Source organism: Acanthaster planci, linkage group LG02, assembly GCF_054643075.1.
Source record: "Acanthaster planci isolate LZ-2023a linkage group LG02, COTS_SCS, whole genome shotgun sequence".
Classification (NCBI taxonomy): domain Eukaryota; kingdom Metazoa; phylum Echinodermata; class Asteroidea; order Valvatida; family Acanthasteridae; genus Acanthaster; species Acanthaster planci.
The window spans coordinates 34,905,903-34,919,938 of NC_141778.1; the positions used below are offsets into that span (position 1 = coordinate 34,905,903).

Consider the following 14,036-nt stretch of genomic DNA (forward strand, 5'->3'; position numbering starts at 1 on the left):
CAAAACGGAATGGGCCAAACGGCTGCACGAAAGACCAATTCTTTTGTTGGATTCCCTTGTTCAGTCTTGCCCGAACAATAAAATGTTTCGAGGCTTACCGAGGATTAAACGCCGCTATCTTTCGTTACGCTTGAGTGAACAACAATGGGGAGAATTGAAGCAGAAAATATCCAAAAGCTCGCCTTTAAAAGCATTTTAGCCAACAAAATGATGCTTTTTACAGAGGAAATCACATAACAAACCGGACTATAGTTTCAAAATTCGAAAATTCCCCCGGAATAAAAAGTTGGCTTTTTTTCGATGGTGGGTTCCACGCTAAAACTTTCGACCTTTGAACGTAGGTGGCGCTCTTTCATTTTCTTGTTAGGTTCTGTCCATAATGCACAATACAATAATTGTACGTGTTCGAAAAAGTGGGGAAAATTACAAAACGAGGAAAAAAGAGAGAGAATGAGTTAAAAGTTTATAAAGTTGCTAAAAGCAAACGAAACTAAGTGCTTTGCCTGCCCCTTTCTCCTGAAATGTTCCTCCCCCAAAACTCCTGGCTACGCCCATGAGGCAGGTGTGTTTATTCACACATCGAGCTATCACACAGCCACAAAATATACGTATAGAGCTATGGAGCGGATTAATTAAACAGCGCCACCTACGTTCGGAGATGGAAAGTTTCAGCGTGGAACCCACCATCGAAAAAAAGCCGACTTTTTATTCCGGGGGAATTTTCGAATTTTGAAACTATAGCCCGGTTTGTTATGTGATTTCCTCTGTAAAAAGCATCATTTTGTTGGCTAAAATGCTTTTAAAGGCGAGCTTTTGGATATTTTCTGCTTCAATTCTCCCCATTGTTGTTCACTCAAGCGTAACGAAAGATAGCGGCGTTTAATCCTCGGTAAGCCTCGAAACATTTTATTGTTCGGGCAAGACTGAACAAGGGAATCCAACAAAAGAATTGGTCTTTCGTGCAGCCGTTTGACCCATTCCGTTTAGTGTGTGCAATGAGAGCCAAACCTTGTAAACGTCTTGTATTCGCATCATAGTCTCCTCCTATTACTCGCCAAGGAATTGTATAGTGTGTACCCTCCTTACTCCTTTCCGATCCTGCTTGAGGAGCCACACCCACCCTTCATCCTCATTATTAGGTCACGTTACCTGTCACGTGGTTCACTACTTGGATTACATATTCCAGTCATTCCTGGACCGGTCCCATGACGAGTAGTATTGTAGTGTCAGGCGCTCCCACGGTTGCCAAAATCAGTTGTTTTTCGACAGTTTCTGACGCTCGGACATCACGAAGGTAAGGCGTAATACACTAGAGGTGCTCGTACAATTTGCCTTTGAAATGTGGGTGGGTGTAACAGTTTCAACAGTATGCTGCAAAAGTCTCAAGCAACTAAGTGAAATTAAAATTGAGATTTATTTTGTCCATCTCTGGTCCGAATCAAGTTCTTTTACACAGTGCTTAAAAAGCCCTGCCTAGTCAATTCCAACAGATACGTGTAATCATTTCTACTTGGTGTCATCAATTGTAGGGTGAATTTGCATTTTTTTGCAGGCATTTCTCTTAATTTGCATGCTATACACTGCAGTCGCCATTTTCATGTTTTCAACTTGTATCCCGATGCCCTTTGTCTTAAAAGAGCTGGTAACATTTTGAAAGTATTTCATACAAAGTTGGGAATGCTTTTCCATCTCAGACTAATATCTTTGAACCTTTTTGCAGGAACTGACCTTCAAAAGATAGTGCATAAAGAATATGTAGTGTCAGGATGAATAATTCTTTCAAAAACAGATGCAAGATTAGACAAGACAAAATAAGGAAACACAAGATTTATGTCCCTCTCTTTACCTCTCAAGCACAGAGGAACAATTTAACAAGTCAAAAACATTACTGCCATTCTATATGTTATGTCATACACAGGTAACACTGGTTGTCATTAAGATCTCTGTGTGCCGCTCACATCTTTTCATGGGTAGCCACAGCAGTGTTCACATAAGCATACCACATACCACTGGGCGATACGCCATTCTTTCACAAAGATCATGCCTTGTATACTTTGCACGTATATTAAATCTGTTTGATAAATCATTAATGAGAAATCAGCTCTAACTTTTAAATAAGTATGATGTTACACCTGCAATGGAGAGAGATGATATTGATGTCCTCTCGGTGTGGTCTTATTCAAGAATCAACTTGCCATGACATGTAATATAATATCAATACAGTTTATCTCTGTCTTTTCTCTATGGTTTTATAAAATAACAGAGTAAGGTTTACAAAGTTTCTTGCTCTATGACTGAATGAAAACCATGCCAAAACTTCTTAAAGCCGGGCTTCGTTAAATATTCACAAGGAAAAAAGGGTGTTCTTGTCCCCACTGGTTTCTGCTGCACTTAGCCAAGAACACTAAAACAGAGCTCAGTCAAGCCCTCATAATTCAACCCTTGGCCACTAGGCCCTCTGCTCCACATGTGGTAGGCTGGGCTGTGTGAACCAACTCCCAAACTGAAACACTAACTCATTATATAACTGTGTGTTCACACAGTGTCTCCATGTATACACATACTGGACCTCCTTGGTCCCCTCCTTCCTCCATGGTCCCACTGCCACCTGAGTTTTATGTTATACACAAATTCTGCAAGAATGCAATCTGTGGCGTACACATTGAACAAATGAAATTAAATTCATTTTCCCCAATCAGACCAATTAACAACTGTCAATTACATTCACTTCATGGACTGCTGTCCTATTTCCCATTCAGATGAAGCAAGAACTTTGAACATAGCAACTCAGCCCTGAAGTATTAACAGAATAGCACTAAGTCTGAAACGCTACTAAACTTATTCCAAACTTTGAAAGGTCAAGTTCAATACTTCAGACAAGTCATCCTGTGCACAATTCATTAAAGGCGCTTAAAGAGTGGAAAGCTAAATAAAGTTGGACTCATGATTAACATGATATCTACTAAGTAATAAACTAATAAAAGAAATACTTGGCTTAATAAAAACAATAATACACATGTATCACTTGTTACTCTGCTCCTAACTTCACTTCTCAGAAATATTCTCAATCACAACCATCAAACTAAATCTGAAAACAATTCATCTTTCTAGATCGGAAGCTTTTCCAGTGACTAATAATTCCATTTGATCCCACTCTAGTTCAATGATATATAAGAAATCCAAACTCGTGCGAATGAAAATGTATCAGAATAAAATGAACAATCTCCAGCATACCTGCAATGGACAGAGATGATGTTGATGTCCTCTCAGTGTGGTCTTATTCAAGAATGACCACACTTGGGTCATGACTCGTGCAGGTTCATGACTGAGTAGTGCGACCATTCCAAAATGAAAAATAGGGGTGCTGCAATTTTGACAAGAGTGGAGCAGTGTTGGTCCCTACAATGAGATAAAGTAATCTTACCTATCCAAGAAACATGATGTATAATAAGCATTCACAGTTCTTTATCAAATCAAAGTTGGTGTTAAGAAATTTCAGTTCTTAATTAATGAGAAAAATGTTCTATTCTTCTCCTTCCACAGTGGGTCCAAGTTGAGTTCATTCCTAACTCCTCTGGACATCTGTGTGATCAACTCCTGCCTTCAACGACATATGAAGCTGTTTGTGACATGCCTCTAGGATGGATGAGTCTTCAGTGACATGGACTGACTGACACCACTACCTGATGAAGGAAAACCAAATGATTATGTTCACTATGGACAGCCTTCTACAGCAATTTACAACAAACTAAAACTATCAACATATACCTCAAATCTCAAACTGTTATTTATCATCAACATGTCCACTAGAGAACTGAAGTATGACCTCTGTTGAATAGATTCTGCTTTTAATGTCTACAGTGGGATGTCTGTAGCGCTTCCAGTTAGCGATTTTAGAACTTGTTGGAATTGTACATGCCAGCTCAGTAAGGCTTTCATTGAAATCTAAAATATATACCTACACGTATGGACTGGCATAATTTGGTTATTAGTATTGTCTATGTGCCTACAGGGACTATGAGTGACCAGGAGAGGGTTTTATTTTCCTCAGCTGAAGGCCAAGATGAATACCTACATAGAACCCCCCTTCTAGTTACTCACAGGCCCCCAGGGCACATAGACGTGCATGAGTGGCCAGTCCGTATGTGTTTTAAGACACACCTCTGTTTACAATGTGTACTAAGAAATGAAACGTTTCAGGATTTTATGACTGAACTGTTTTAATTCAACCATACAACTTGTAAGCTGTTAAACCAGCAATTCAGTGTAAGTCAAGGGAATGCTTTTGGTTCTTCCCTAGATTCAGTTTTTGTGTTGCTGTTCACTGTTCTTGTCATGTGAGGGCGCTGTAACCAGTCAATACTTCCGAGTTTTACCACCAGGGCACTCGTTTCTGGAATTCATACATGCAAGAAGTCTTGGTGCGGGTCCAGTTAATGCTGACACAAAGTTCATGTACATGTACTAACCTATATTAGTCAACCACATATGACCGTGTTTTAGCCAACAAGGATAAAGAACTAGCAAAAAACATTATAAGATAACACATTTTGACAGCACTTTGAATGTGGATTTCTAAGTGATTGTTGCATTCAATAAATTGCAAAATTAGTATGTGAAATTTAAGATTAAAATAGAGGCACAAAATGCCATAAAGAAATGACATTGATTAAAAACTTGTACAGTGTGTGAAAAATCTCGGTTTGTTGAATGTGTATGGTGTACTATTTACGACAAACATTTCTCTCTCTCTTGCCTCCCTCCAGGCGACGCAACCAGACGACGCGACGGCACGATGACTCCCTTGCGCTGTGCCGTCGGGTTGAACTGTCGCCTTCTTACCATTTCGTTTGTACACACACGACACATCGTGTCGTGCGTCGTGTCGTGCTGTCTTAGGTCCTTTCCTTGTTGCATTTTTTCTGCCTAAACGTCGTCCGTCGTGTCGTATGTAGTGTCGTTCATCGTGTTGCCCGAAGCACGATGCGATGCGTGCTGTTGCCTTTTGCTTCATGGTGTTTATAGAGGCCACTTTTACTGTTTTCTTTCATTTCCTTCCCCCGGCCCGTGCTTGCACAGTACATGCCATAGGTACCAGGCCTTGATTCTGTTGTTCTTTTTCGTGGATTCTTTCTAACTTTGTGTTTTCATTAAGAGTGAGTTGTTGAAAAAAAAAACTCTTTTCCCTTTTTTTAAATCAAATGTAATCAGAAAGAGCTTGGCGACTAATCAGCATTGTCTTCAGGAAATATATAACATTATATATAACGTAAGCCACAACAATGTTTTAGCTTTTCCTGATCTAATTCTGATTTTTCTAATATAAGATACAATACAGCAATCATTATAACGTGCTTGCAAAAATGTAACATGCGGATCTGATGAGAAATTAAGCGCGAGGCCAAACAGAGAGGAAGAAAAGACACCGTCACAATGGTAGCAGGATCTACAATGTTTTATTAAGAAACACGCCGGCAGACTAATATCATTGAAAGTGTGGTGCTGATGAAGTTAACAAGGAAGACTAAACTGAAGGAAGACTGAATATTCTGAGGGTAATAATATAGAGCAGGCTGGATGGTAACTACCTAAACCCGTGGTCAAACTTGCAGTGGTACAATTGTAGACAAATTGTCTGAAGGAGTGGGAGAACTACTTGGAAACTGCCAGCATGGACCACAGAGAAATATTTATAAGGTTACAAATCTACTACAAATGGGATCTTCATCAACGGTCTTAAAAAGAAATTGGACAGACATTCGAACAAGGGATCAGCCGGGTAAATAAAAAAGTGACGAATTCTGGGCTTACACTTATTATATGAGAGCACTTACATACGCAAATTTTCTTTTTGCTCGTTTTCATTTTTTTTCAATTAAATATGACAAATACTAATTAAATTTGATGAATGGATGAAACAATCCCCCTCCCCAAAAAAATCAACGCCTGCGGCTCATGTCATGTATTTTGCAAGAGCGATGGACGGAAATGAGAGAAAACAAAATAAACCACTGGCTGGGAAATTAAGGAATGACAAATTCTGAGCTTGTGGTTTCCACTTATTTTGAGAGAGCAGTTCCTACATATTCGGTTTTTCTTTTGCTCTTTTATCATTTTTTCAATAAAATGACAGAAGTTAATCCCAATTAATGAATCAATGAGATAAAAACAATGAAAAATCAACACCAAAGAGCGAATTGCATGTACTTTGCAAGAAAGGTGAACGGAAATGGAAAAAACAGTCAAGGCGCCCTCTATAAACACCATAAAGTAAAGGGTGACAGCACATGTCGCGTTGTGCGTCGCGTCGTGCATCAGGCGATGCGATGCATGACACGACGCACGACACAACAGCACAATGCGACGGGCAACGGAAGGGCCGATGTTTAGGCAGAAAAAAATGCAACAAGGAAAGGACCTAAGACAGCATGACGCAACGGGCGCCGGCACGATGCGCCGCGACGTGTGTGTACAAACGAAATGGTAAGAAGGTGACGATTCGACCCGATGGCACAACGCAAGGGAGCCGTTGTGCCGTCGTGTCATCTGGTTGCGTCACCTGGAGGGAGGCTAGAGAGAGAGACATGTTTGTCGTAAATAGTACACCATAAATGTGTCCTTTATGAGACGTTAAATCCTCTCCTTGAATTCCAGTAATACCTGTATTTTATGGAGGGTCAAGAATTTCTTTTGTTGATTATGAAAAATTGAGTAAAATGTTATAATTTTGGGGCTCAACTCAATGCCATTATGTTGAGAAAGAGAACTTTTTCAGGTGATGTTCTTTGATCTTCCAAATATACTTTGAAACTCGACTTTGTTTCATCATTGCCAGTTTGTTGAGCATCCTCAATGTAAAGTTTCAAAAATGCTTCATGTATAACATCTTGCCATAATTTTTACCAAAGTGACTACTGGCTATTATTGTGAATTTGAGAACAGAAACAAATAGAGAAATACCTTTCACTTTGTCATGTGACCTCTGATTGGTGATAGAACTGTTTATTTCTTTGTTGTGACATCAAATGGTGACAGTCGGCCACAGTCCTGTGCAAATAAAATAAAAGTATCAATATGGATGCATGGAGGAAGGACACAAACAGAATTTGAACTGCCCAGGCTGTAACATCTGGCCAATTACCACTTTCTGGCATGCCCGGTATGTCCATAGCCAGAGCGCAGTGAATGCTTGCTACACACCACATACATAAATTTCACAACCATAAAACCCCATTGTACCCCATGATCATTGCTGCAATTTTTTACTCGTAATTTGCATCCTGAAAACGTTGTGTACTGCAGTATAGGAAGGTGAATATTCATGCCGTCGTTGGTGCTCGGTATGATCTGACAATACCAAATTTAATGCTTTCGCAGTTGCTTTTATTAGGATGTGCACCCAAAGTGTTCATGTGCAGTTATTGCCCCTATCAAACACATTTTTGGAATAAATAGCCAAGTTGTTTATAAGATTTTGTGTTTTATTTGAATCATTTTTAGCACGGAATTTACTCAAAAGGTATTTTATGAGATCTCCTGATCACTCCTTGTGATGAAACAGCACATTTTGTTTTTCATGAACTTAACCAGTTACCGCCTGGGTTTCCGGTACCGGACATGTATACTTTATATGCATGGCCGGGATCTCTGAAATCGGACAAAATCACATCTTTAGTTGACTGCCTTCTCAAAGAACGTGTTTCTCCTTTATAAGGTGGGAAGTCCAAAAAACTGAGCCATCCAAGTGAGGGAAATTTTCCTCAAACTACATGTATCAAATTCAGTGAGTATGATTCACATGAAAGTTCAATTTGTGGGGATGATTTTCATCAAATGGTTCACGATTTCAGTTCAGTCATTAATCTATACCTGGCAAGATAATAAACATCTTACATTGCTCAAAAACAAAAGAAAGACATTTATTGCTTGTACAGAATTTTAGATGTATAGCTTAGGCAGTAAATATCCTCATAACAGAAATGAAATGATCGTTACAATAAGTGGACTTTTATCCAAAATGATGTTGAGGAATGTTAAAACTATGCAAAATGAAAATCTTATAACTTAGGAAAAAGTTTCATAAAAAAAGGAAAAATCTTAAATGTCTTCTCTCGAGCAAAATGAATTGCATTAAACTTCCTTTTTTTCAGTATGGAGGTTGGGGTAATGAAATTTGCCCAAAATGGGGATGACTGCAAAACTTCTTTTGATTGGTGTTTTACAGTGGAATTTTATTTTCAAAAATAAAAAGAAATTTAAATGGTTACGGTTATTTTGAAACCTCCAAACGTTTGCTGTAAATAAAATATCCATTAAAAACATCCTGGTGAATATGATCGATGATCTTATGAATCTTATGATCTTATGAAGTGTGGAACTTTTCTGAAGTCATTTTGGCCAAAACCTCTCTCTGGTTTTATCGCTGACATGCATTCTTTAGATCTTTTCACCTGCATAATGCAAAAAATGATGTTTATAAATTCCAAGAGTTATTTTGCTCAGTTCCAATAACAAACAAAGATATTACCTTAAAATATAAAACTTTTTTATTTTCTGGCTTGATGCTTGGTTAGTCACAGGTCTCTGGAAGCAGAGCTGTCTTCATGGTGATTGAAGAAGTTAGTCTGTCACAAAGCTTATCTGTAATGATGCACAAGAGATGATGCACTAAGGGAGGAATACTTAATTTGTAGTGTTATGATATAGACACAAGATGGAGGCTTTTCCGTCAAGCTCTGTCCTTCCTCCCCCCAAAAAACCCTATTTATCAAAAACCTATTGCCAGATTCATTCATTTTCAGTACCACTGGCACTAGTAGTACTGTGCCGGTACATACGTGGTCTAGGCTATGTCAGTATCGACTAGACCTAGGCCTACCCCCAGAAACAAGAGAACTGCGGGGTTTGTCACCCAAGTCTGTGCTCCCATGAGTGTGGCAGTTCTGGGGGTTGGGTAGGCCTAGACCCATAAACAGGGACCGACGTAATGATAGTGATTTCTTTTGAACAAAGTTTAGGCCTAGGTACTCTGGATGTCCGGGGGCATAATCAGACATCCGCAGGATTTTATGAGCCGAAATTGCACTTCTATGTTCACTACTAGTACTTACGGGGTAACCTATCCCCTAGGTTGCTAATTGCAGAAAACTCGCCTTGACGAAGGAGGAGGCTATACATTGGGCCCTGTTTCCGGGTTTAGGGTAGGCCTAATTATCAACCGACACATAACACCTTCATAAGGACCAAATCGCGCCCAACAAAAACAAAGAAGATAAACCGAAATTCCATACACATATATTGCCATTCAGACTTACCTTTACATTATCTGAATTCGATAATCCTAATGTAGTTTTGTGTCTACCCAATAGACTGACTGGTCTTTTGTTAAAAAAAAACGGTCTTTTCTCCACTTAATTCACCTAGCAACTGTGAGTGAACATGAAGAATTCTTTGCAAATGCTTACTCTCTTGAGGGCGCTATTGAAAAAAAATCGGAAACGTTTGGCGTTATTTCTTTTTAGGGGGCGCTATTTGAGAAATACGGACACAATCTTGTATTTTTTCTTGAGGGCGCTATTACAGAAACGCATTGGCCAAAAGAAAAACTATTGAGGGCGCTATTTAAAAAGTGCGCTGCACAGTCTTTAAACAGCGCCCTCATTTTATAAGCAAGTTTTTTAAAATAACTTTTTAAACAGCGCCCTCAAGCAAATAAAACTTATCAATTGACTCTCAAATAGCGCCCTCAATAATGATTTCTGTATTGCTTTTTATTCAACAGCGCCCTCAACCAAGTAAGGTGTAACAGAGACAGACGGTCTGCTATTTATATTGGGTCTTCACTGCACGGAGTTCACACTATTTTGTCATTGTGGGATCTCATTGGCTGGATCTTAATGTTACTGCTCTGCTTATGGGAAAAACTCGAACAAAGAAAAATCAACTCTGAAACATTCAAACTGTTTTGAATTTGATTTATTCATATCATAATGAAGTCCTTACTTATTTACATTTCTTGTTTATTTTGTAGCAAAACAAAAGGCCTTCGGGTTTCTCAAATATAAAAGAAAATCTGTAAAGTCACACAAATTTAGGGGTCCATTTTTTCCCCCATGCTACAAAGAAAATAACTATATGAGACAATATACACCAGCATCTGCAGAAAGATCTAAAAAACTGAAAATGATTTTGCATTTTTCCAAGGTATAATGTGAAAAGCTGAATCTAATAAGTCATCATTGGGGCAAATCAAGAAAACATTCCCCCCCAAAAAAAGAAATTGTCAAATTCAAAACTAGAAATCAATAAACTGTGATTAATAATAAGAAATTACCCTTTGAGAAGACAGACAGCATTTTAACAATTGCAACAACAACCATCAAGCACTTTCAGCCCAGTTTCTCATGCAACCCCTCTGATAACTCTCCGCCTCGAGCAGAAGCACCCCCTAACTAGTTGAAAAGAGCCATGTTGGTGGCGAGTATTCATTTTGTTGGTAGCTGCAACACCATAACAGATGCATGAAGGGCAGTTTTGACCAGTAGCCTCCATTGCAAGGAAAATTGCACCCTCTGTTGGTCTTACTCGGGCTCATTAAGTAAGCACGCATCTGAAATAGCTTCATGGAAGGAAAATAGGTAACTTCTTTTTGTTTAAAGCAATATCAAGCTCTGACACGTTACCATGGACTCAGAAGATAAAACAAGGTGGCAGAGATCTATGAAAAGTTACTATGCTTGATGAAATGTAAGACATCGTCAGAAACACAACACCTTCCCACTGAGACAGCCTGGCCCCATGCAATGAAAAGGTAAACCTGTTTCTAACAAACGATAAGAACATTTGGAAATATTCAAGAAATTAAATTATTCTGTGATTTGTATTTAAAACCTACATCTGAAATCGTGGTTGAAGTCAGCAATACATGACAATGAAATGTAGAAAAGTCTGTACATGTGCATGTATAACATAATATTTACAAGACTTCATAATTTATCTTACAGAAATTCCTTTCTGATAACAGCAGTTTAAGTAGAGACCATAACTCCCAGGCTAGGCATGCAAGTACCAAGTACTTGTTTACTCAATTCATCTATTAATGTTTCAATAATTAGGTTGTTTTTATATTTGAGGGATCAATAGTCACTTTATTAAGCATGTTATATATGGAACTTTTTCAAAAAACAAGTCCCCTTTGACAATTTCCAAACAGACCACTTGCTTCTTATTTTTAATTAATCAAACTTTACATGAAAAAATTGCAAGAAAAAAAAAAGAAGAAAAATTAGCTACTTGATTCATTGAAAGCATTAGTAACAGGCAATTATAAAAAGTATACTTGCAGGCCTACCTGCAGAGTAGAATAGAGGTTATGCATTAACACATCCTCTGAGGGTAAGTTTGTATCACTGGGATAGGCTCAAGTAAACCTTTTCTGCATTTGTTGTGACTACATTTAAAAATAACAAAAGCAGCCTCTGAGACACCATGGAAACAACAATGCATAACCTGTAAAACTATGGGATAATTATATACTCATATGTAGGCAAACATGATATCATATCCTCATGAGGCAAATAGAGACAGGATTTCCAGAGGAATAGCAGGTTGACTAAGACCCATTCTCTGGCCCCAGCTAAGCACACAAAGCTGGGTTTTTGTTTTTATGATAGGAAATGGTAGGCAAAAGGCACAACAAAGAGCAAATGTAACTTTATGTCATTAAATATCGGAAATGGCTCATGTATCACTTTCTTTGGGTTAAGGTAACTTTTACGTTTATGTTAGAAGTGGAAGGAAGCAATGCTGATTCCAACTCTATGGAAACCCTCATTAACCACTTCCTGCTGGGGACTCCGGATCCGGACACCTATGCTTTATATGTGTGGCCGGGGTCTCCGAACTCGGACAAAGGGAACAGGGCCTTGTAACAAAAGACCGTACTCCGAACAAAAGACCAGGCTGCTGGGCATTACATTTTTTCACTCTCAGAAGTCGAGATAATCCAGCGTTATTTTGAAACCATATACCACGGATTGGGGTATTTAGAGCCAGCAGATTACCACGGGGGACAAAAGCACTCCACCACCGCAGCGATGGGCCACACAGCACCGCTGCACGCTAATCTGGCCCCTATTGAAAAGAGGTCAGCAGTGCACTAAGCCAGGTTCATGAACAAAAGAATATTACGTAACACCACAAAATCTGGGCTCTTTTTACAAGGCTGCAGGCCTGGCTGAAATACTCAGGCGTCAATAGATTTTGTCTGTCTGGCTAGAGTGGACACCAGACATGCCCTCACGTGTTTGTAGTGTCCAGTAAATGAAGACAGGAATTTAAAAAAATTTTGAAAACAGAAAAAAAGGATAAATATCCCACCCCAGCATCATCATCATTGATAAATGCCCCGGCAGGAAGTGGTTAGTATAACGTTTTCAATTCTTTTGGGCCTAGTGATGATAATGCATAAATTTCTGTACTTCAGTGCTGTTTTCTGCCAACCATGTTTAATTTCTGTACTTCAGTGCTGTTTTCTGCCAACCATGTTTAATTTCTGTACTTCAGTGCTGTTTTCTGCCAACCATGTTTAATTTCTGTACTTCAGTGCTGTTTTTCTGCCAACCATGTTTCCATTTTGAATGTTCCACAAAAGAAACCATTGCAATACACTTCAATACACCTTGCTCTCTTGTTTCACTCAGTTTGCACATGCAATCAATCACTTTGATATCAGTGGTAACATCAACCACTTCTCATCCCATCCTCCACAGCTAAGCACAGATTGGATTGATGAACTACACACAGTGTTATTGACTATTCATACTTACAAGTTAACACTATTCTCAATCTTCTGAATTTCCATTACCCGCTGCCCAACTGTAACAGAATGAAGTGTTGTTTTGAAGGTTCATGCAGTGAGCTCTACCATGTAGCTACGAGTGAGTTCTCTTAGTTCCTGCAGACCATAATCTTCTGGCATGGGCAGCTTACCGACGTGGGGTGCAAGTAACCGAGATGGTAGGCGGACTGACTTGTCTGGATGCAAAGACTGTTGCTGCAATGAATGATCAACAAAGAATCAACAATAAATAATAAATAAAACAATAAATAGACAAACACTTGCAGACTAATTTTGAAAGTTGATAGGTTAAAGTACAAAATATTAAACACACAATAGCTCAAAACCCCTGTAAATATAAATCAGCATAAAATTTGTTTTACTGCACATGAATGGAACACCTATCAGAATTTTTTTAACTTGGAAAACTCGATTTTCTAGATTCAGGTTCTACTCGTAATTTCTGAAAAGCCTGCAGCAGATTTGTTCAATATGTGTGTAAGAGTAAACACTTCGTGGGTTCAATTCCAATCCAAGCTGTTCAGGATGTTGTCAGCTCCACCGTAATCACTCAATGTGTATTGCTTGTAAACCTTCTGCATTCAAGAATCTTATATCAAACTTTTAAGATCTGCCATAACTCGTCTTCATCAAATATCTTGGCTTTATACCTGCAGAGTCAACACTGCCTTCATGACATTAGCTGTCCTTTTAGCCATCTCTGATTGACAAAGACGATCCTTCGCAGTTCGACAAGTCACACTACCGACACGGCTACAAAGCGAAGCAACATCTGGGTACAGTTTTTCCAGTTCATAGACAGTTGGTTCAGTGTGCTGCAGATGGTCCAACCTCTGCAAAGAAACGCATGAAGTACAAAGAGATTTCGAAGTCAATATGCCGAAATAATGTGCTGAAAATATAAACAGGTCTTACACATGTCCAGTTTAACCACAGATATCCATGTGTCCTCTTGTTTCTTCACAAGATTACTATAAACTGTTATATTAACTAAATGTAAATGTTAAATTGCCGTCCAACGCCATATTTCTCGGCTGTTTTTGTCTTTACCTGTACAATATTGATGAAATCCAGGAAGACTTGCCCATTAGTGGTCCAATCCTGGATTGTGATAGATCGCTCTGAGGGAACAAGTTCCTTGAGAAGACCTAGCAAGTAGTTGTAATTCTCTGCAAGA

The 14,036-nt window shown here is 38.8% G+C and overlaps 1 protein-coding gene and 1 long non-coding RNA gene across 9 annotated transcripts in view; both read right to left on the reverse strand.

Annotated features, from left to right (window-relative positions):
- Nucleotides 1-1,812: 1,812 nt before the first annotated feature.
- LOC110990660 (uncharacterized) lies at nt 1,813-9,472 on the reverse strand. The gene is made up of 4 exons (XR_002599910.2): nt 9,315-9,472; nt 8,528-8,640; nt 6,961-7,047; nt 1,813-3,683 (listed from the first exon to the last, which is right to left on the reverse strand). It is a non-coding gene; the product is annotated as an uncharacterized LOC110990660 (long non-coding RNA).
- A 485-nt stretch (nt 9,473-9,957) lies between these two features.
- The window catches only part of nup98 (nucleoporin 98 and 96 precursor), a 39,653-nt gene continuing 35,574 nt past the window's right edge, over nt 9,958-14,036 (reverse strand). For all 8 annotated transcript variants that reach the window (XM_087133039.1, XM_022252797.2, XM_087133041.1 and 5 more), the window contains 3 exons: nt 13,910-14,028; nt 13,510-13,692; nt 9,958-13,054 (listed from right to left, as the gene is read on the reverse strand). In XM_087133039.1, coding sequence (XP_086989165.1) covers nt 12,908-13,054; nt 13,510-13,692; nt 13,910-14,028 — 449 coding nt within the window. In that variant the 3' untranslated portion in view covers nt 9,958-12,907. The remainder of the gene's footprint in view (nt 13,055-13,509; nt 13,693-13,909; nt 14,029-14,036) is intronic.